Here is a 23,726-nt window from a genome sequence, read left to right on the forward strand (position 1 = left end):
AATAAACAGCAAAACAGCAGTGAAATGAGAAGATAGGAGAAAAATGCAGAAGTAAATAGGCCCACTCTGGAAGGTAGAAGACCCAACAAATAAGAGGTTCAGAAATGCACAATAGGAAAAAATGCAGATTTTCATGAGGACTCATCTTCAGATTAATTACACTAAGTATCCAGAAGAGTGGATGAAGACTCCCCTAAAGGGTATCTTCATGTAATAGAAGAAGGCCAAAGATTAAGAAGAATTCCTAAAATCTGCCAGAAAAGGAAAACAGGAAACAGAACATCTACAATGGACCTAGAATCAGACTTCTCAGCAACACGGAAAGTTCCAAAGTCTTCAAAATTTTGAAGGAAAAGTAGATTAGATTTTGAACCTGGAAATCTACCTTCAGTGTAAGGATAAGAATACACACACACATTTTATGACAGCTTACTATCCATGTACCTTTTCTTACGAAGCTCCAACCCAGGGAAACAATAAAGGATGAGCCCAGGATGGCCTCTGCAGAATAGGTGTGTAGAAGAGGTGTACAACTTGGTACAGGAACAAAGACAGTCTTGAGAGGACAACAAATCAAAACCAAAACCACACACACACACACACACACACACACACACACAAGGAGGAGCTCAAGAGAACAGGTAGTATGAAAAAAAAGGAGAATATGATAAAGATAGATAAAGCAAGAAGAAAAAAAACAAAGGCAATTAAAAATTCCAGGAAACACACACACACACACACACAATCCCACTTAACCAACTCATGATCTAAACAGAAACAAAACTAATCAATGGCAGATTTTAAGCAATAGATGGCATGCAAGCAAATAGAATGCATTTGACTCTGTTCTGGGACATTCTGCCTTGAGCAATTCAGGAGCTGAGAAGCTGATGCCTACAGAAGGAAGTGTAATCCCCAGCATACTGTTTCATGCAGCATTAGACACTTCTGATACAGCAGTAATTAGATCAATGTCACCTACCAGTTTTGATTCCTAGAATCAAGCTCTGGACAAAGCATATGGTAGAAAGTACATGACAAGATGTAAATATAAGCAGCTCCAATGTAACATCAACTCTAATGCTGAAGGTGTGTGATACCAAAGGCAAGAGGAAAGGCAGGAAAAATGGGCACTAATCACTTCTTCCTAGAAAATGAGGAGACAGAAGCACCATGAAAAGGTGATGGAGAAGAACATTTATTTAAAGATTAAAAAGTAGAAACACCAGGGCAACTCAGTCGGTTAAGCATCTGACTTGATTTCCGCTCAGGTCATGATCTCAGGGTTGTGGAATTGAGCCTGACATCGGGCTCTGTGCTCCGTGGGGAGTCTGCTTGAGACTCTCCCTCTCCCTCTGCTTCTTCCCACCAGGTGTGTGCACACACACACACACACTCTCTCTCTAAAATAATAAATACAAAAATCTTTAAGAAAAAAAGTAACTGCTAAAAGAACTTTAATAAAAATAAAAACAGGCAGAGGAGGAGTCATGTCTTCCTTTTTCACTTTAGATCAGCCACAGCTACCTGAAGGTGACAAATTCACTACCTGGGTGGGAATCGTGGCTCATGCGAAAACTGAAAAAGGAACACGTTGAGGATTACATGAATTTAGAGAGGTAATATCCGCAGGACTCGAAATACAGCAGATATTTTATTGTGCCTACCCCTGCCTCACGATATGCAAATACTGACTAAAAAAGAACTTTAAGTGTTCAGTAAAAAGATCTGCCACACAGAGCAATTTGAAGAAACCTATGCAAAAGTGAACCCGAATCTGGACGTAAAGTATGACAACTATTTTAGGGACAGCTAAACTGAGCAAGGCAATTTGCACTGGGTTAACAAGTGGCCCAAAAAATGAGCAGGTGTGTGTCTTTGGGGGGGCGGGGACTTCGGTGAGGAAGGCTTCCCACGGAGAGCCTGGGAGGACACTCTGCTCTTCGCACTCCCCCAGTCTTTGCAAACTGGAGATCCCTCTACTGCTGCATTATATCCACACAACAGAATATTATCATTATTATTATTTACAAACAGAAAACAAGTCTCTACCTTTTGGGGAGCCCGGGTACTTTTTAAAAACGACTTGCAAGCAAGTTCAAACTGCTACTCCACCGCCCACATTATAATGCCCAGGAAAGCAAACGATGCATGCAGAGGCTTTCTCTCGGCTTCCATGGAAAGAGAAACAATGGAGGCTCAGAATGGAGGCCAGAGGATGTGATGAAGCTCCTGGCTTGACTCTGGCCCACCCCAGACCGTTCCCTAAAGTCCCAACTTTATTCTGAGCCAAAGAGGGTAGGGGGCACCTTGTGCCAGGAGGTGGGGCTACAATGAATCCTGCTGCCTAAGATTCCATCAGGGGCAGGCCCAGAGTAAGGCCTGATGCTTCCCCAATTAGCTGGAGCAGCCTGATGTCTATTTCTGGGCTTCTGCCTTAGTTTCCCCATGAAGAGGCCCTGACAGAGGCCCTGACACTGTGCCTGGCTCATCCAGTGCCCTCTCTCCAGGACACCAGCCTCTCGGAGCGCCCTTTCTCCCACTGCTGGCCACAGCACTGTTCAGGTTGGCAAGGGAAGCAGCTGGGTGTGCAGCAGGATCCGCATGGGTGTGGAGCCAGAGAAATGACAGCTGAATACTGTCTCTGCCACTTACTGGCTGTGTGACCTTAGGAACATTTCTTAACCTCACGGAGCTCTGGCCTTCTCAAGGATTCATTAATTTACTTAGCAAATACTTTACGAAGCACCTATCTGGGAACAGGTACCATGCTAGGTGTACAAAGCCCTGACAGTCCCTCGTAAGGATTCTCAATCATTGGTAAATGCAGAAATTTACCAATGTCCTCACTTTGAAGAAATGTGAGGTTTAGGGAACCGTGACCCTGGGGCCGGGACCTGAGACTTGGGACCTAGTATTGTGATACATGTCGAACCACCCCATGAAGCACACTGTCTTGGTGACTTGACCATCCAACTGCCTGGATCCCGGCTGGCGTCATCCTACGACAGCTCCCCACCCCAATCCCTACATGCACGCATGCACACACATGGATACACGTGTGCACTTTGCTGGAACTAAACTCTCTGGACATGGAGCGAGACTGGCGGTCCCAGTACTCCTCCCACCAAAGCAAAGCTGCAAGGGACTCTGTCTCTCTTGCCCCAGGCTTAGTGTCCCGCCTCCTGCAGGCCGGTGTTAAATCCCAGCGTGTCTTCCCTGGCATGCCCTTCTCAGTTAAGACACAGGGTGTTGTGGATAAAGGTGTGGCATGTATATATACAAGGGCCATCAAAAAAAAAACAACAACAACAGAAATTTTGCCATTTGCAATGACATGGATGGAACTAGAGGATATGATGCTAAGGAAATTAAGTCAAGCAGAGAAAAGACAATTATATTTCACTCCTGCGTGAAATTTAGAGACAAACGAGGATCATAGGGGAAAGGAGGGGAATATAAAACAAGATGAACTCAGAGAAGGAGGTGAACCAGAAGGAGATAAAGAGACCCTTAATCACAGGAAACAAAATCATAGGAAACAGAGGGTCGCTGGAGGGGAGGGGGTGGAGGGATGGGGTAACGGTCATGGGCATTAAGGAAGAAACGTGAGGTGATGAGCACTGGGTGTTGTTATATACTACGGATAAATCACTGGCCTCTACCTCTGAAACCAGTAAAACATTATATGTTAATTAACTAAATTTAAATAAAAATTTTTAAAAAGACACAGCCGTGGGGATCCCTGGGTGGCTCAGCGGTTGAGCGCATGCCTTCAGCCCAGGGTGTGATCCTGGAGTCCTAGGATCGAGTCCCGCACTGGGGTCCCTGCATGGAGCCTGCTTCTTCCTCTGCCTGTGTCTCTGCCTCTGTCTCTCTGTGTCTCTCATGAATAAATAAAATCTTAAAAAAAAAAAAAAGACACAGCTGTTCTTCATGCCTGGACCACGCTCTTTCAAGTGGCTGATTGCTACGCCTCAAGACCCAGCTCCAAGGTCCCCTCCCCAGGAGGCCTTGTCTGACCATCACCTGCTTTCTGCGCTCCTTGCACTTACCTGGCTGCCAGCATTTGTCACAAATCTCTAGAGACGCTGCTGTCTGACCTGACTCCCAAGAGCGGGGACAGCCTGACTGATCCATCTCTGGGCCTCCAACCAGTGCCAGCAGAGAGGAGGCCCTCGGCAGAGCTGTGCATGGTTGAACAGCCCACCTAACGGGGACACCACCCGCATGCACCCCACTCCGAGAGCACCCCTTCTGAAGGAGAGGATACCCCGGAGTCTGGGTCCTCTGGCCGCCCTATACCCTAACTACATCTATACCTGGCCGCAAAGCCAATTGCAGCTGAGGCTCGCTGAGGGGGCCGGAAGCTCGTCTCTGAGGATGTCTCGAAGCTCTGCAATGGTGCAAAGAGAAGCAGGTCAGTTGTGAGAGGCTTGTTCTTTCAGGCACGGCCTTAGGGATTTTTTTTTCTTTAATGTAAAAACCGAATAGTCTAGAGATCCACAGCTCAGCACCTACAGAAGGTCACTGGCTTGATTCCAAATCTCCTCTCTCGGTTGACTGGGAACCGTTTACGCCAAGAAAAAAAAGAATGTTGCGATGAGCACGACTGCTGCCAGTGGCCCACAGGCCCTATCCTCTCTGCCTCGCACCCATGTCTCATGGTGCTGGGGTGCTGCCCTTCTGCCGCCCTGGGCCCAGCGGGACAGGACTTGGTCTAATGCGTCTCATTCACTTAGGGGCCCCGACCCCTTGTTCAGATGAGGCTCCTTAACAGGAACCTTATTCCCAAGCAGAGGACACAATGACAAAGATGGCACTGGTTTTACCAAAAGGAGACCGACTGCCCTCAAACACCCTCAACATAGGTCAAAATGAGCCTGGCACATGGGGCATCTGTGTGCCAGGCACGGTGCTCGACCCACCACATGGCATTAGGCCCACAAGGCTGCTCCTTGGGCCATTTCTTTTTGGATAATGAGCCAGGCCCAGCAAGGTGGGACATGCACCCAGTGGTGGAGCCGACAAGGCCAGCCCCGGTAGCAGTCCTTACCCTGGGTGTGGTGTCATTGTGGAGCTTTTAGAAGTACTGGTGCCCAGGTCCCAGCTGACACCAGCTAAACCATAATGTGCAGTGTGGTGTTGGGGAGAATTTGCATTTTTCAGATGCTCCCAGAATCCCAGCACTTGAGCATGATGCCTCAGGCAAGAAGAGTGTCTTCTAATCTTAACTACACACCTACTATGCACCAGACACTCTGCTGGCAGCTGGGGGCAGGGGGCATGTGTGTGGTGAGTATCGTGGCCTTTCCAAAGCAATTTCTGCCCTCAGAGCTTGAGAAATGAAGGCCCCACGTGGGATGAGAGCAGACCTGCACCCTGAGAGCTATAGGGAGTTCGTGGGGGATGGCCCCCTCCCTGAAGGCCCTAAGTAACTTCCAATTCTTCTTGGCAGCAAAAATCTCCTTAAAGGACTAGAGAGGCGAGCCTGGGTGGCTTAGTGGTTGAGCGTCTGCCTTCAGCTGAGGGTGTAAGAGGGTATAATCCCAGGGTCCTGGGATCGAGTCCTGCATCAGGTTCCCCACAGGGAGCCTGCTTCTCCTCTGCCTGTGTCTCTCTCATGAATAAATAAATAAATCTTTAAAAAAAATAAATAAAATAAAAAGTGTGGGGGGGCAGGCAGATGGAATCTTCAGGTCTGCTGACCCTATGCCCATCCAGGGTGCTCCAGACTCCTGTCTCCTGTGACCCCAAATCCCCATGCCCCCAAATCCAAACTTCCCAGGGCGGCTTTGGTGCTGCCCACAGGACAGACTGTCCCTGCCCAAGCTCCCAGGCAGCCTCCACCCCCTGCACTAGCCTTGGTCTCCTCCAGCCCTTGGCAGAAGGCATCCTAACAAGACTCTCGAGCGGGCCCTGTCTCTGGCTCTCTGGGCTCCTGCGGTGAGAACATTTTTCCCACTGCAGACTTAGCAGGTCATGCACTCACTTGCAATGGCCAACAGGTGTCCACGGGGGACCACCTTCCCTGTCCAAACCCAGCGCCCTCTGCTATGTGAGCTGACGCTCCCTGGGCCATCCTACAGGGCGGCCACCCATCCCTGCGGCCAAGTAGCCAGATACTGTCTTTGACTCTGCTCTGTTCCTCCATCACGCCCTGACGCTTCCTCCTTCAACCATCGTACCATTGTAACCAGAGCTGGCATCTCTCAAGTGCATGGTTTTAATGGATATACACGGTCTCATCGAGTCGCACAGCAGCCCTGCCATGTGCACTGAGGCTCGCCCAGGGGAATCTCAGTCTCCAAGTACAGCCACATGGGGCCTGATTCTGAAAACACGGGGCATCTCCCGCGCGTGCCGAACTGGGCTAGAGCGAAGGCAGAGATGGCCAGACGTCCTTGCCCTAGAGAGGTCTGCGCTCTGGGGGAGAACCAGACTGGCTCAAATGTCTAAGCTGGGAGCCACCTTCCCAGACACAGCTGTCCCTGGGCGCCCGGAGGTCAGAACGGTACCTGACAGACCTGTGTGCCAGGTGCTGTCAGGAGCCTGGACGAAGGATGCCACACGGGCCAGGGGTGGTCCTGCTCCTCGGAACACGCCATGTGCCCAAGCCGCCACCTACTCCATCCAGGCATTGGCAGCGTCCCAAACAGACGCCGAAGCAGCACAACCTGTCCCCATGAGCTCTGGCAGCAGCTGACTTCACGCCCATCCTGGCAGAGGAGCCAGAGGACACAAGAGCCCACTGGGGGCATGTGCCAAGCTAACCTGAGCAGGAGACAGGCGAGATCCCTATGGGCTGGCAGCACCGACTACTCACGGAACCTTCCAGTGGGGAGAACGTGGTCCACCAGGGACCTGCCCCTGGAAGCCTCTTGGTGTCGGAGGCTCAACTGTGTCTCCTCAAGAGATGAGTTCAAGTCCTAACTGCTGCTACCTGTGACCTTATATGGAGATCCAGCCTTTGCAGATGTAATCAAGTGAAAATGAGATCGTATTGGATTAGGATGCGCCCTAAATCCAACGAGTGGGGTCTTTTACAAGAGAAAGGAGAGGGAGGTTTGTACACAGACACGGGGAGAATGGAACGTGTACACTGCAGAGATGCAGCCACAGGGCCGGGGCACCAAGGAATTGCTGGTGGCATCCCCAAACCAGGAAGCAGCATGGACCAGGAGCACCCTAGAACCTTCAGGAAGGGCACGGCCCTGCCTTGATTTCAGATTTCTGGCCTCACGAACAGCAGGAGAAGACATTTCAGTTGTTTTAAGCCACCCAGCTTGCAGCACGGTTATGCAGCCTACGGAAGTAAGCACTCAGCAAGGACACATGACAACAGGGAGCCAAGATTGGAAAAACCCTCCCACACGCACATGTCCTGCATGATAATAGGGTATGAAGTCCTGGGGGATTAACACTTGGCAGCAGAGAGATGCTGGTCTGCTGGTCCCCTTTCCTGCTCCACCTGTGTGACCCTGAGCTCCCCCCAAAGGTGGCCTGAGCTTTTTTTCTCATGTGTCATTTCAGCCCATCAAGCCCTGCCCCACACTGCCCAGCGTCACAAACGTGACTGTGCCCATGATAGGGCTTCATACATAAAGCTGGTTATTTGAGTTAGGGGACCCCAGGGAAGAGGGTGGAAGTTAATTATAAAAGCCAGCGTTTGGGGGAGCTGTGTGGCTCAGTCGGCCAAGTGTCTGCTTTTGACTCAGGTCATGGTCTCGGGGTCCTAGGATCAAGCCCGTGTCAGGTTCCCTGCTCATCAGGGAGTCTGCATCAACCTTTCCCTCTGCCTGTTCTTTCATCCTCACTCTAATAAATAAATAAATCTTTAAAAAAAATTAAAGGCCAGTATTTTCTCTGAAAAAGGAATCTACATTCCGAAGTCTGGGGCATTGTCATGGCCACCCCTGCTGTGTCTTTAGAGGCTGGGAAAGTGGCCACAGTCAGAGCTCCACCCAAGCTCAACAGACAGCCAGAGAAGGTGAGACCTTGGTGTCACTTCCAAATGGGAATGTGTTTTCAGAAATCAATCAATCTGACAATATCTGCATATGCCAAACTTTTGCTCTTTTAAGTGTTTGCCAGCACAGATTTCTCATCTGCAAATGTTGGTTCAACCTCCATATTGCAATAGGGCTGTCTTTCTAAATCCCGATGGGATCATGACGCTTCCCTCTACCCCAACCTTGCTTGGCCCCAATAGGAAAGTTTGGCCTGGGCTCTCCACACTCACTCAGACCTGCATCCATGCTTCTATGTCCATCCCTGGCCTGGATGCCTCCGTCCTATTCCAGGCCTGCCCAAGCCAACACCTCTTCAGGGAAATTTCCTGGGACCCCTTGCTCCTCATAGACTCCAAACAGCTGGTGACTTTTGCTGTGAGCACCCCCACATCACAGCTTGCCTCTACTGTAGATGATGGGACCCCACTCAATTCCTTCATCTGAGAAGATAGTTTAGAGCAGTGAACAACCTGGAATCAGGTCTCATTCCTGCTCTCACTGGTTATGCACTTGGACAAGGCAGGTGGCCTCCCTGAGCCACATCATCTCCAGCTTGCAAAGGTACAAGCAGGAAGAGTGGCCCGTAGGAGGCTCAGGACTGCATGGCACACGCCAGGCTGGGAGCCCGGTGCTGGCATGTGTCAGCCCTTCCTGCTGCTCAATGTCCATGGTGCTGCCACTAGGTCACCTCTGCAGACTCCTTAATGCCCATGGGCCCCCAGTGCACATCCCTAGACTGAATCAGGTCTACCACCAAAGTCTTAATTGCATTTGGCAAAATGAAAAAGCTACGAACAACACACATTGATTGTTTAATTAATTAAACTTAATTAAATGAATTAATTAAAAACAACTAATTTGGGGGGGGGGTGATGCCTGGGCGGCTCAGGCAGGTAAGAGGCTGACTTAGGCTCAAGTCATGATCTCAGGGTCAAGGATGGCGACCCACATCGGGCTCTCCGCTCAGTGGGGAGTCTGGTTCTCCCTCTGTCTCTTCCCCCTGCTTGGTCTCTCTCTCTCTCTCTCTCTCAAATATATAAATAAAATCTTCTCAAATAAGTAAAAGCCTTTCTGAAAAGCTTATTTTGAAAATTCTGTTAAGCTCTTCCTTTTTTTCTCTTACAGGATTTTATTTTTAAGTAGTCTCCACACCCAACGCAAGCCTCCAACGCACAAAGTCAAAATCAAGAGTCACATGCTCTATAGCTGGAGCCTGCCGGGCACCTCCCTCCCCAACCCCTCATTTTTCTTATTATTTACCGTACCATGGGGGTAACGCAGGACAAATTAAAGTTTCGCAATTTCATGCAATTCTTAGATTAAATAAATTTCCTCACCTCTGCACATCAAAAGTCTGGCCACTGTAACCCTAAGGTGAGCCAGTGTGGAGGCGCGGTACAGCGAAGGCTCTGATTCTTTCTCTACACCCCAGCACCCCGTCCCTGAGCAACCATCTCCACAGCCTCTGAGGACAGGCAGCTCACCCACCACATGACCCCACCCACCTGGCCACAGCTGTTTAGACCGGAGGGGCCCCCCACTCCAGCCCCACTCCGCTCAGCATCCCTCCTGGGAACCTAGGCCCCCAGCAGAGGACGTGTGTTGGGAGGTCAGTCCGCAGTAGGGCTGAGGCTGCCGTTTTGGGGTGAGCATTAGTTGGCTATGTGCTCAGAAGTGCAGGAAGAGATGGCCAGCATTGAGGGTGAAGGTAGCGTGGCCAGGGCCAGGTAGTGAGACGGGACCCTGCAGGTGGATGTGAAGGAAGGTGTCCTGGCTGCTGCTGCAGATGCTCCTGTGACCATCTCTCCTTGGCCAAGCCAGACTTCGCTGCTCAAAAATCTCCCATTGCTTATAAAATTCATGTGTTGATTGTTCTGTCTTTGTACACCTCTAGTTCCACGAGGACAGAGACCTGGTAAGTCTTGCTAGCATAGGTGCTCAACGAAGCTGCTAGATGGATGAGAGGATGATGTGCAAGCTGGACAGCGGCATTCTGATTCTTGCCCCACCACATGCCGGCAGCAGCCCCAGGGGGGAAGCCTCCTCTCTTGAGCTTGCGGGGAAAAGAGTGAGGAGCTCCCCAGGCTCAGCTTTCAGAGACAAGCCAGAAACCAGACAGTGGTGACCGCTCATGGGCTTACAGCAGGGAGGCCTCTGCTGAAGTCCCTTCCCATAAAGAGGGTCCACCCCTAGGGCAGGGCCAGGCAAGAAGAGGCCCAGGGGCAGTGGGGACACCCTGTGCCCAGTCTGGAGACCAGCCCAAGGGACACAGAAAAGAGTCTGGGGTTCACAGTCCAGGAGAGGGGGTGGCCTGTGACATGGGGACCAAAATAAAGATTGTAGTGCAAGGTGGGGAGGACAGGCAAGGAGAGGAGGGGAGGACACAGGGCAGGAGGAGGAAGGAGGGCAAGGGGAGTGGGGCAGGGGAGGGGGGGTATGGAGAGGAGGTGCGAGCAGCCCCGCCATCTCCGCGAGGGGTCATAAGCACAGCACCCAGGGCCCATGAAGAAGATGCTTCCATTTCTTTTAAAATCAGAAGAAAAAAGTAATTTTTTATGACAGTCACACACACACACACACACAGAGAGAGAGAGAGAGAGAGAGAGAGAGGCAGAGACACAGGCAGAGGGAGAAGCAGGCTCCATGCACCGGGAGCCCAACATGGGATTCGATCCCGGGTCTCCAGGATCGCGTCCTGGGCCAAAGGCAGGTGCCAAACAGCTGCACCACCCAGGGATCCCGAAAAGTAATTTTAGTTATAAGGAAATACTTTAACATATACCATTAAAATATTCATCTTTATATCAGCTTAATCGTCAGATGATTTTTAATACTTTCTTAAAGAAGAAGGGGCCCATGGAGACGTGCCTAAGGCCCCAGAAAGTGAGGTCATGGCCCTGGTGAAAGAAAAGGAAGCAGAGGGGAGGGGAGGGGAGGGGAGGAAAGGGGGGAAGAGAAGGGGGGAGGTGGGGAGCTGGCTACATGGAATCTATACCACCAGTGCCTCTTTGAGCCAAAGGAGCAGAGCCTCTGCTCTTACATGGCTTTACTCGCTTCCTTGGGGGGGATGCCTGGCAGGTGAACAGGAAAGGTTTGTGTGGGGGGGGGCAAGGTGCTCTGTTTATAAATGTCTGAGAGTGACAGGATGTGCACCGACCGCCAGAGCCACAGCCCACTCTACAGCCGTCGCCTACACTGTGCAAGCCACCAACACGCTCTGTGTGGGCTGAGCATGTGCTGCAAATACCCCGGCCTTCCCCCATCAAAAGACGGAGTCCAACTGCCCAACCCCCCAAAGTGAGGGCCTCCAGAACTTGCTTCTAAGGAGCAGCATATGCCAGAAGGGATGGTATGTGGTTCCTGAGGCAGGGCCGGAGAAGGAGGTACAGACAGATGCCCAGCTCGCTCTTTCCTGGAGCAGGTGTACTGGAGTCGGGCTGGCCTGGCCAGCTGTGCTGGAAAAACCCCACAGAGAGGCCACACAGGGTTGGAGGAGCCTCCCCATGCCCCCAGTCTGGAATGGGGGTGAGGCAGATATGTGAGCGAGGAAACCTTCCAGAAGATTCCAACCCCAGGCACAGTCTGAATGCAATGTCACTTGACGACTTCCACAAGAACTCCCTACCCAAGCCCAGGCAGCCCCTGGACTTAATAATAAGCCGAATAACAGGCATAATAAATGATGAATGACTAGTGTTTGAGGCCACTCTCTGGAATATTTTATAGGCAGCAAAAAATACTCTCTAAACCTCAGTTTGCTTGTCTGTAAAATGGAAACAATAAAAGCACCTGCTTTACCCAGCTGTTGCTCAGATCACATGAAGCTGTCCCGGGAAAGCCCTCACTTAGCACAGAGTCTCCACCCAGAGGAAGCACTGGTACATAAAAGCTCCGATTATCACTCACTCATCATCATGGCCATCGTCCGTTAGGAGAGAACGGGGCTCAGAAAGACCCGCGGAAATGGACAATTGCAAACTGCCCAAGAATCACACGGTGACTTAGATGCTCCACGGTCTGACCCTGAGAACAGCTTCAAATAAAAAGTGCATGCTCCTGGAAGTGGCTGTGACCGTAATCACAATGTCGCTGAAGAACAGTCACTCCAACCTGGGAGGTGCCAGGTCCTTGACCAGAAAAACAGGAGACACTGAGGTCAGGTGCTCAGAGTGTCTTCAGCAGCGGCAGCCCCTGCCTACCTGCGAGGCGGCCACACACCTGCCACCATGTATGGCTCTGCTCCCCCCTTTCATCAAAAGTCATTAAAGTGGTGACACCTATGACACGTGCCAGTGGGCAGGTTACCTTTGTCCCAAGTTGCAGCTCCGTGTGGACCTCCAGAGATTATTCACCTAATGCACTTGTTTACTAAGTCTGGGGGTGATAAACCTAGGGAAGTTTGCAAACTATGCCTCCACATTCGGCAGGCTGGGCTGTGACAGTTTATGAACGGAAACTACGCTTACAGATCTACCTAATAAAGCCTTGAAGGTTTCACTGTGTTGGAGGCAGCCTGCAGGACTGCCATCACCACCGGGAGAACCCGCTTGATAAGGCCAGAAGCAGCCAGGAGAGCCAGGCTGCTCCCGATGCTCGGCTGGGTCAGGGTCGAACAAGCCCCTCCCCACACAGCACCCCTCACTAGCCACTAAGGTGCCTGGAGCAGCCAGGACTGGGCCAGCTCTGTCCCTGATGCTGGGGATCCAGGGGACACACGATTGTAAGGAGACAAGAGGCACGGATGGTGATGCCACAGGGCAGTTTGTGCCACATCTGGCGACGTCCAAGGAGCTTGGAGAGCCAGTGTCACAGGCTTTCCTGGGACATTTGACAGGGCTTTTCATGATACCCAGAGCTCCAGAGACCTCCCTCATTTCTTTCCCTGCCCAGACCCTGAGAACAGTCCTAATTTCCTCCCTTATTGCTCTTTTCTTGCATTAAATATCCACACAGGCTTCAGAACCCAAAGGTGTGAAGAAGGGACCAGAGATGTAGGTGTCATGCCCAGTCCCCTCCAACACAGGTCACCCAGGGCCCTGGCTCTGGCCCTGGCTTCCAAGAGGAAAGGCAGAGGAACAAGGAGAAAGCCACGTCCTCCCTGCCTGGTTGGCGGCAAGGCAGTGTGAGTACAAACTGTCCGGTGCCACGTGGACACCTGCCAACGCTGGGCATTGGCCAGCCTCAAAGATCAAGACTGACTCCGGAATGATTTGGTGCCCTGCTCGGCTACAAGCCCACTGTGCAACCTTGGGCCAGCAGCCTCACCTCTCTGGGCCTCATCTGCTGACCTATAAATGGGGCCAATGACAGGGTGGGGCTGCCTTCCCTTCCAGGGCCCACATTCTGGGGCAGTGAACTCTCAGGCCCACGGCAGCTCTTCACACTGCCCCAGAATGCTTTGCCCTTGGCATGATTTGGCAGTCGGCCTGTCCCAAGGAAAGGCTCTTTGCCAGGGCCAACTCCCCAGAATCGGCTAAGAATTTACCCACTGGCCTGTGGAACATGCTTCTTTTTCTTCTCTCTCTCCTCCCCCCTTAACAATGAGAAGGTGGAGGTGGAGGACCGAGGTGAGGTAAACACCAGTGACCCCTGGAACCTTCTTTGTGTGTCATCTGCCCCGCCAGGTGTGCAGAAGTCAACACCTTGTTGAGCATGATGATCTCAAAGCAAACGGGCACCAAGTGGCACACACTTCGGCTCCTGACACTGACTCTGTTTCCCACCCATTCAGCCCACTGCAGGGGGAAGCTCAGGGACACTGGCCGGTGAATGCATTCCCTGGAATCTCTCAGCCGTGGATGTAGGCCTGGGAGCATTGTTTGGAGGCCAGGAGCAGCCTGAATGTGTTCACAGAGGCGCAGGGAGACCCACAGCTCGGTGCATCAGGCTGGGACACTGCCCACTCCATTTCCTGTTGGCCAGAGTCCACCACGGCTGGGCAGCAAGTGCCTGAGCCAGCGGCTCCCTCACCTTGCCTCCCAGCCCCAGCAGGGTCAGTGGAGCTGGGGTCTGGGCAGCAGAGTCCAGAGGATCGCTCAATAACTAGAGACAGGTGGACCACAATTAAATGGCCTGGAGGTCCCCCCGCCCCGCCCCCGACAATCATGTTTACATCCACACAGTGTGTCTCCCTGAACATTTCATACACGTTCACTATAATACAGAAGTTACAGAGGGAGCATGAAACAGGATCACCAGCTAGCTTTTCAAAACCCACATCCTCACTCAAACACCTCCCATGGCTCCTCATCACTTAGAGGACATGGAACACTCCTCCTCCTAGCATTCAGGACCGACTCCCAACAGGCCAAGTCTGATGCACTTGCTGCCGTAGCCTGACACTATAGCCCCACGCCACCTCCTTGCACACCCATCCATGGCGGCCCGGCCTCTGCACATGTGCTCATACCTTCCCTTCTGGAATGCCCTTCCTCCTCATCTCCGCTGGACAAGTTGCTATTCGTCTCTCAAGGCTGACTGTCAGATGGCCCCAATGTCCCGCATCCAAACACACCTTTCCCACCTCTGCCTGTTAGCTCATACCAACCACTGCCATGAGCTACAGGTAGTTACATAACACATCTCCCGGCTATCTTGAGAGTCAGTTAAAGACAAGGAACACTTTGTCCACCGTCATCCCCCACACTACCCTGCCTGATGGACTCTCAGTGGAGGCTTGGTCAATGCTAACACAGCAGGAATTTGAAAAAGTACCAAAGCTCAGAGTGAAAGTGTCTCCTTCTGTAAGATTCAAGGAGAAGCATCTGCATCGGGCAGGGCCCAGAAAGAAGGATCTGAAGTTTTCACGGCCTTTTCTGTGTTGCTATACTGCTGGGCGGGCTGGTTTCAAGGGGACCCAAACCAGTGCCCTGTATTGACCACATATCCCATCTACAAGACTCCTTATATCTTTTATATCTCTACCCAGTTATTCCCTCAGCTTGCCTTGGAGGCAAATCTTCCAAGATGGTCCATCTCTCACTCCCACTCACCATGCGATCAATATTTCTGAGTGCAGTTTGCTGTGCTTAACCCAGGACAGCCACTCCTGATGAATAGCCCGGAGCTCCTCCTCCCTAGTGGGAGAAGATAAGGGCCCAAGGAATAATGTCTAGGCCTCACTGCTCTCATCTGCAGGAAAGCCAAAGCAGGAGTCAGAGTAGAAAACCAAGCATTCTGCTCCTCTAGAGCTGCCATTTCTCTGGAGCATCATGGACCCTAGAACAGTGCCTGGACAGAGGTGGTGCTCCCTGAGCATTTGCAGAGTTAAGGGGGGGCAGGATGGAAGGACTACTAAGATTAATGGCAGCTAAAGGAACTGTCCAGCCCAAGGTAGGGGGAGATCCAGCCTATTTCTAGAAACTTCTTCTGAAAGAGATTTCTACATCCACTTTGATAATCCCATCCAGTGATGAGGTACCCCTAAAATATGGAGCCCAGTTAAAGGGCTGCTCCTAAAACAACTTGTACTCTGGTAGAAGGCCTGGAAACTTGAGATCTGCCCCAGTGCACTTAAGCGTATCCATCTGCATGGGTTTTCACAGTAATGGTGGGTCAGAAAGTAGTTGCTCCTCAGGGGTGTTCCCTGCCCTCTGAGCACCCAGCCTCATCAGTTCCCAGTTCTCACGGGCTCTCGCGGAGTGAGTGCCTGCCAGCTGTGTGGGTTCAGGAACGCCATAGAAGCCAGTGTGGCAAGAAGGACAGAAGCAAGGGGCTGGAGGCGGGAGAAACAGGCAGACTCAAGACCACCTCGGGCAGTGCATGGGACCTTCCCAAGTCCTCAACCACCACTCTCAGGGAGACAGTAACACTGGGGAGCTCTGAACAGAGGAGGGTTGTGAGCCTCTGGGGACCCGCTGGAAAACAAACTACAGAGGGCAGGAGGGAAGCAGGAAGAGTGGCTAGGAGAGGGGAGGGTGGCCTGGGTGGACCTGATGAGAGTGGCCAGCACGGGAGGAGTGTCACATTCCAAAGATTTTGCAGCAGGAGGGGCCATTAGTGATCAACCAGCCGTGACAACCAGTGGATCTGGAATTTCATTGTGCCTGAGATAAGAATTACACGGAAGGTGTTAAAAATACAGACTCTGGGTCTGATTTAACGGGTCTGCAACAGGGCTCAGGCGTCTGTGCTTTAGTTAAGCTCCTGGGTGTGTTCATGGAACTGGTCCTGCAAACCACACTTGGGAAAAACCCTGCAAGGCCCAGTCCTTGCACCTGACAGCCCGGGAAGCCAGGGCAGGAACAGAGTGCGGCAGAGGCTTGTCGTCAGGAACCCAGGCCGGATGAAGAGAAGGCAGGCCTGACCCACAGGCGCCTGACTAACCCCCAGGCTCTCCCCACCAGCCTCCTTGCTCCACCCCACTAGCCAGGAGTTCCAGATTTTGAGCAAACTTCTGAAGGGCAGGCGGTGGCATCCCAGGCCTCAGAGAATAGGAGCCATGTACGGACATACGGACACACTGCGGCTGTCTTGTCTCCCACGGCAGCCCCCATCCCCGCAGGGCCTAGAGCTGGAGCTCAGTACACTTGTGATCAACTGTTGACAACACCTGTCAGGCGGCAGAATGACGGGGCTGGTCCCAGGGCTGAGGCAGAAGCAGAGGCAGACACACTGGACCAGAGGAGACGGTGCCAGGCCTGGGCAGATGGACAGAGCAGCTTTCTGAGTCCACAGGGATGTCCTGGGGCAGGCCCGTGGACACGCAGCCCTGATGCAGAAGCAGCACGGGCATCTCCAGGGAATTTCAGGACCGAGGCAATGTCAACACTGTCAGTAAAACTGGCTGAGGACGGTCTCAGCATTCTGTTTTAGAAGCTGAGGGCACTGTTCCACTCCAGCTTTCTGGGTGGAGAATACGGGGCGCAGACTTCCATGCCTACCCTTAGGCTTCACATCTCAAAGCCAGGCTTACGTCTTTAGAAGTACTCGATAACGCCCTCTCAGCAAGTGAACGGAGCTGTGCACACTCATAAATCATCTTCAGCTTGGGCATTGTGCTCTGAAGCCCCATTCATTTTACTTAGAAATATAAGACTTGTCAATATTGATCGTTAAGAAGATGCCGATGGCTGTTATCATCTACTTTCTGAATTAAAAGGAAATTGAGCCTCCTTCGGGGGGGGGGCGGGGAGGAGGGAGTCACATCGAGGCCATAATGAGCTAGAAGAGTCGACCTGTGGCAGAATGAAGCCGGGTGTTGGCCAGGATCTCAGATCACATTAGCAGACATAGGCTGAGAAATTGGGGTGACCAAGGCCCTGGACGTGCCCTGTTTGCTTTTCTGCTTCAGGATGCTAAGGGAGGCACATATTAACTCATCACAGATTATCAAGAGCCTGAACCAAGTGGGAAAGCACTGACCACCCCCAACCACCACCACGGACCCCACGGTTCAGGCTTCAATAATGCTCGATCACAGTAGCAGGTAGCCTCGCAAATTCTGAGCCATGCTGCTCTGCGCCTACCAGGAGGGCCTGTGAAAGTGCAGGCTTTAACCCCATGGAAAGTGCCCTGGTCACTGGCGCTCATCATAAGCCACCAACACAGACGGCATAGAAAAATCTAAAGCTCTTTAGTGATTTTATTCTTGGATTCTTGGAGCTGCAAATGGACGTTAAATCATTCCTATGACCACGTCCTAAATACTGTTCATTGTAACCACAGATCGCAACTCACAGACTTTGGTGGCCTCTCTCTCGCCCTATCCCCGATGCCTCTGTATGGCTACTTTTGCATTTTTTGCCACTTTGCGGCCATATATATGTACTAGAAATCTGGCCCAGAGCTGAAAATCCTGGGCATCTGTTCTCTCAAGGTTTGGGAGCAAAAGGTACAGACTCTATGGGTCTCCTGGGGGCCATGCAATGTTATTTCTAATTCATCGAATCAAAAAATTGTGCTGGCCACAAAGATGCTTTGGTATCTTACAGACGACAGATGAATCACAATGGAGTTTTCCAACACATTCTGTCTGCTTTATCCCGTTAATCAACTATCAGGAAACTTGGAAGCTCTTGGCAGATAAGCAGTTCCGTAATCCAGGAGAGACAGAGGGAGGGTCGTTTGTCAAGAGTCACTCACATGACGCGGGCAAGGCCAGTGTCAGGGCTGGCAGGATTTTAAGCTGAGGACAAAGGAACCAGCCTGAGTATCGTTACTAGAATGTAGGGACAGGTGACTTCGGTGACTCCCTTAGACCTGGAAATCCTGTGTCTGGTGCCTCCTGTTTGGGTATAGATGCCACTCATCCAGATCTGCAGGCCGATCGGCAAAGGCCAGCAGCAGCCCTACAAACCTGTGTGGACTTCTGGCCGCTGGAAAAGCCTGTGACAAAGGCATCTCTATTTGCTGGCTTGAAAAGTTCTTCAAAACCTGCATTTCCTCCAAGTCCTGGAAATTCTTAAAAGCTGCAGCCGAACCTTGAAATTCTGGTATATGTTCCTCCTATTTCCTTCTGGCTCATTGTTTAGGGAGGATTAACCTGTGTGGCATCTTGGAGGAGCAGTCACACTCCTTTGAAAAGCTTCTCTTACATAATTTTGATTCTGGGGCCCTTTTAAGAGGTGCAGGCTAGCAACGCCTTCCGAAATGTCCTACGTGCCAGCGTGTGATCACTTCCCACAGAACCCCAGGGTGACATAAGACCTAGGGGAGTTATTTTAGCTTCCCCAAAGAACTACCAACACTAACCCTTTTTTGAGTAACACTTGGCTTATCTCTAAACACCTCCGCAATCTAACACATCTGGCACGGAGTTAAAATCCCAGCAAAAATCCTAACAAAAATCCCAGCAAATTCAAAATTCTCTGAATAGTCAAATCACCCCCAGAGGTCACCCGTGTCAAATTCTTGCATGCTTTCTCAGTGCCATGGTGTTGTTTAGAAATTTGGGATGAAAGGACACAATCTGGTTGCCAGGCACATTGCAGTGATGGTGGCAAACAAGGGGTGGTGCGGGTGGCTTAATTTGAAATCCTGTGTGGTTCTGGAATTCACTAACTGTGCGGGTCTGAGCGACACACTCCAGGGGACGATCTCTCGAGCCCCGGGCTCCTCATCTAGAACGGGAGGTTGGTGACGTCTCCTCTGCAGAGAAGATGGGGTGTTTGAGGACCGCTGGTTCGCTTCCCCGTCATCTCCTTCCCCACCCTCTGTACCTGCTGGTGACTGCGGATCTGCTAAGGAGCCCGACCTCAGACACCAGACTACTTCAAGTGTTACCAGGAAGCCCGCACAGAGAACCCGGCAAAAACACCCCTGCCAAATCTACGAACTTCTCAACATCTTTCAGTTTCAGCTGAGTTCAAGGCTCTAATTAAAGTACTTTCCATTTTCAAAACAACTGCAAACAGTAATTACATACTTCCCCTCCTTACCTTCCAGGAACAGCCTGAGATGGAGGCAGAGCCTCAGAGTCTCCGGGACCTCAAGTTACACACACAGAACGTCATGTTCCTCCTACCCCAATGACCCAAATTACATACAGGCTCCTGCGGCTCCAGCCACATGGACCCTAGAGAGGGTCACAGCTCACTTGAGCCCTCTCGGATGGGTGTCAGACTCCACGGTGCTGGGGACACTGGCATAATTGCCTTGAGGATGAAAGCCCCATCATCACACATTCAAGGTAGAGTCCCCACTTAGGGTAATAAAGAGCATGTTTTATCATGACTAGTTCTCCTTACTGTGTGTATGGAAATCTAATTGGAATCGTTACATAACCTTAAAGTACGGAGCATTCCGGAGCTATTAATAACCAGCTGCATCCCAATCCGAGGATTGTTCAAGCTCAGAGTTGGAGAGATCACCTTTTACTAACGCGCACACACACACACACAGACACTTGCACATGGACACATGCAAACGTACACACTCACTGCAGGTATGTAAAACGATGTCCTGAGAACCTGAAACATTTGTTCAAAGTCACAGAGCCAGGAACAAATCCCACGTTCCCCGGCCTCTGGCAATGTTCCTTTCACCTGCACGTCCCATAGGTACCTTCATACATCCTTAACGTTGCACAAACCCCCAGCACCCTCTGGGTTCTCAGGATGCTGGGTATGTCAGCTCTGAGCAAGACGTCATGGCCTAGACTCCCGATTCAGAGATGGGATGCCAACAAGAGAATGCCTCATTGTTATGCCTTTGTGATACAAACCCATCCTGTCATCCCAAAAGAAACCGAGGCACCCAAAATATATTTGCACATGAAGCCTCTGTATGTATGGTGTGCACGAGCTCAGCCTTAAATATCTTCCAAAAAAGAGATGGGTTTAAGGCAAACCCAAAATTGAAAAGGGTGAATTTATTCTTGATGGTACATTTTCATGCTGGGGGAAAAAAATGGGAAAAAATGGGAAAGAAATGATGAATTAAAAATAAAATTATCAAGAACAGGAGTAACGTGTAACCTGGCTTTGGGTGTCAGTAGTGTGAATTACGACATAAAAATTGTTCTTTCATAATGACACAATCATTTCCAAAAGTAACTCAACAAAGATTGTTTCTCTGCATTCGTGTTTATACAAACCTGCCCAGCTAGCTACTCTGAGCTGAAACACACAACACCCACCATGCTGGGAGATTAAGCCCAATATGAGATGCATTACTTGCTGTTTGCAGACCCTATGAGCTTGTCAAAATAAAAGCTTTGCTCTGGTTTTGTGAATCTGAAGCAGTCACAAAACCCACTGGGAGCTTAGTTTCTGAGAAAAAGGTGAGACATGCCCATTTCACTTGGGATTCAGTAACACTTTAAAAGGCTCATTAATCCACATCTTTAAAAGACCTATGACAACCCTATCAAGGGCCCATAGGTCAGGTTGATGGATGTAGCTGCAACAGGCACAGAGCAAGGCAGAGTCTAAACATCCTTATGGCCACCTTTTTTGTCACAGTCCCACTGCGTCCCTGCTGAGGTGGGCTGCACCTGTCACTAATATAACCAGCAATCAATGGAGTGGGGGGATTCTAAAAATCACTTCATTTATGTGGCTAATTGTTTAGGCTGAGAAGGCCTTACCTATTCAACTAAGATGGATTCTTGCTGGAAGGGACAGGCAGGCTCACCAGCTTGCCACTTTCTAGCCAGCTGGACTTCTAATTGATGCACTGTATTTTATCAGTTCCTAGAGGCCAATGTCATTTCTCCCAATGAAAAGCCTAACCTATCCCATAACCCTAATCTGGCACCTTGGGACATTTTATAGCCACCATGCTTTAGACCAATAAATAATCCACCAGAGCACCGCTCAGCCTTCCTTTCCTCCGAGTGGAACCTGAATCTTGCAGCTCCCCCCTTTGACCACGTCCTCTTCTTGGAAATCAACAGCTTATTCAGTGCAGAGCTATTCGTCCAAATGTCTATGTCTCATGAGCTCACGCATCCCAGTTCAGGCCAGTAACCCACTCTCCTCCGGCTTGCAGGACTGTTAAGTTGGAAAAGAACTGAGAAGTCATCCAGTCTGACTCTGGGGAATGGGGAAACTGAGCCCCCCGGTCTGCTACAGGCTTTCCCTGCACTGATATCAACACTGTACCTGTCGTGGAGACCACCACCACCACCAAGCCTAACACTTGGACATGTGATCAATTAAACAAGTCGCTCGGACCTGGACCAAACAATTCTGGGTGGTTTCTCCCCTTCAGTGTCGGCCCAAAGGCACTTAAGCAAACTGAAAAGCTCCAAGCTGGAGAACTGGATACAGGCAGAAAGCCCCATGTCTACATCAAGTCCCCTCCCCGTTTCTTCTGGGCTGGCCAGTGTGAAGTTCTGCTGCCACAGAGGGTTGGCAAGTGTGAGCCGAGAGAGAATTTCGGCTGGGGTCGGCTCTGGAACCGTGGCCATCTGGGATTAGCCCCAGTGCTTGTTAAGTAACCATCTCTAAGACTTACACAATCCGGGGCAGGCAGCCTTGATTAGCCCTCACCCCACAGAAAGGTTTAGGACATGCTTCTGAGGCTGAGCATGTGCCGGCAGGCACAGCCTAGAAGGGGCTCGGGAGAGGAACCAAAGCCTGCCCTTGGCCTCCTTGAAGAGGCCGGAGAGAAACAGGATCACAGGAAAGAGAGCACCCAGGGGAACATGTTATCCACCCCCCCCCCTTAACTAAGAGAAGTAATCTTATGCTTGTAGTTCACACGAGGGGTTAGCCACGTGACGGAGGAATGGACAAAAAAATACATGCTATGGGCAGTTTATTTCCCCCCAAGCAGATACTGACGGGCACAAGTGCTTCCACACACATGCGACGACTCCAGAAGGAGGCAGTTAGCAGAACTGGGACAAGTGTGCTTGCTACAAAGGGGTCAGGCTGGCAGAAAGGGTTCCCTCATTTCCAATCCTGGTCTCTCGCATCCTGGCCTTGTGACCTTGATTGAGTCATTCAACCTCTCCGGGCCTCAGTTTCCAAATCTGAGCCACGGAACACGGGGAGCCGACTTCCCTGGGTGTTTCGGAGGCACGCTACCCAGCACAACTCGGACACCCATTACGTAGTCACTATACACGAGTCGTCTCCCCCACAGATGAGGTGTCCCCCCCACCCCACCCCGCCCCCCAGAGGAGTCTGAACCAAGATGCATATATCCTTCTCTGGACCAAACAGGTCTCCTGCCTGCGTGTCAAGCCCGCATCGGCCTCCCCGATGGCACAGGAGAGCCCCGGGTCTCGAGGGCGCCCTGGAGGTTCAGCCTCCCAGGCAGGGTTTTGGGGATAGAAGACATGGAGGGGGTTCAATGGGAAGCCCCGCAGGCTGCCAGGCTCTCGGTGGGGGCCGGACAGGGGGCTCAGGGGAGGCCTCGGGGCCGGGCTGAGGGGCTTTGTTCCCGGGCGGAGGGCCTGGCTTACCGAGCAGCGCATCCGGAGGCGGGCGGGGGGCGCGCGGGGCACGCAGCAGAGCCACAGCCCGGCCGGGGCCCGGGGCGCCGGAGCCGGAGGAAGGCGAAGAGCAGCAGCAGCAGCAGCAGGAGGAGGAGGAGGAGGAGGAGGAGGCTGCCGCGGGCTCCTGCCTCATTCTCCCGGGCAGCGCCGACCCGCCGGCCGCCGCGGGCTGGGGCTGGCCGCCGGGCGCTGGAGCCCGCGCGCGCCGCTCATGTCCCCGTCCGCCGCTGGCGAGGTGTGCGCGCAGCCGGGTCCTCTCCGTCTCCGGGCGGCGCCCCGGGGCTCCTCATGCCCCGCGCAGGGGCTCGGCGCGAGGACCTCGGGGGGGCAGCGCCGAGGGGAAGAGAGAAAGAGCGTGAGAGCGCGCAGGGCTGCACCCGGGGGCCGGGGGCGGCGGGCGCCCCGCAGGACCGCGCGCCCCACCCACCGCCCCGCTGCGCGCCCGGCGGGGCGCCGAGCCCCAGAAACTTTAGCACATGGCCGGCAGGTGCCCGGCTCCGCGCGCCCCCTCCCCGCCGCGGCCCCCAGCCCAGCTTACCGGCGGCCACGGCGCCCGGGGACCGCGGCGGGGGGGGGGCGCCCACCCGGTGCGCCCCGGCCGGGGAGGAGAGGGGCGCCTGGGCGGCGGCGGGGTCCCCGCCTGGGAGGGGCACCTGGGCGGCGGCGCCCCGCGCGGCTGGGGGGAGGGGGGCGCCCCTGGAGGGGCGGCGCGCGGGCCGGGGTCTGCAGCCCCGCGGGGAGGCGGTCCGTGCGCCCCTCCGCGCCCCGAGGCGCGGCTGCTGACGGCGCGCGGGCTTCCCCGGCCGCGGGTCTGCGGAGCCGGCCCC

General features: G+C 52.4%; 1 protein-coding gene across 2 annotated transcripts in view; it reads right to left on the minus strand.

Annotated features, from left to right (window-relative positions):
• TUNAR (TCL1 upstream neural differentiation-associated RNA) overlaps positions 1-23,213 on the minus strand; it is a 47,918-nt gene extending 24,705 nt beyond the window's left edge. The window contains exon 1 of one of the 2 annotated variants that reach the window (XM_055304241.1): positions 22,867-23,213. In XM_055304241.1, coding sequence (XP_055160216.1) covers positions 22,867-22,878 — 12 coding nt within the window. In that variant the 5' untranslated portion in view covers positions 22,879-23,213. Of the gene's footprint in view, positions 1-19,891; positions 19,981-22,866 lie in introns of those variants that run through there. The other variant, XM_055304240.1, reaches the window with a different exon arrangement.
• Positions 23,214-23,726: the final 513 nt, after the last annotated feature.

This window comes from Nyctereutes procyonoides, unplaced genomic scaffold (genome assembly GCF_905146905.1).
Source record: "Nyctereutes procyonoides isolate TBG_1078 unplaced genomic scaffold, NYPRO_anot_genome, whole genome shotgun sequence".
NCBI lineage: Eukaryota > Metazoa > Chordata > Mammalia > Carnivora > Canidae > Nyctereutes > Nyctereutes procyonoides.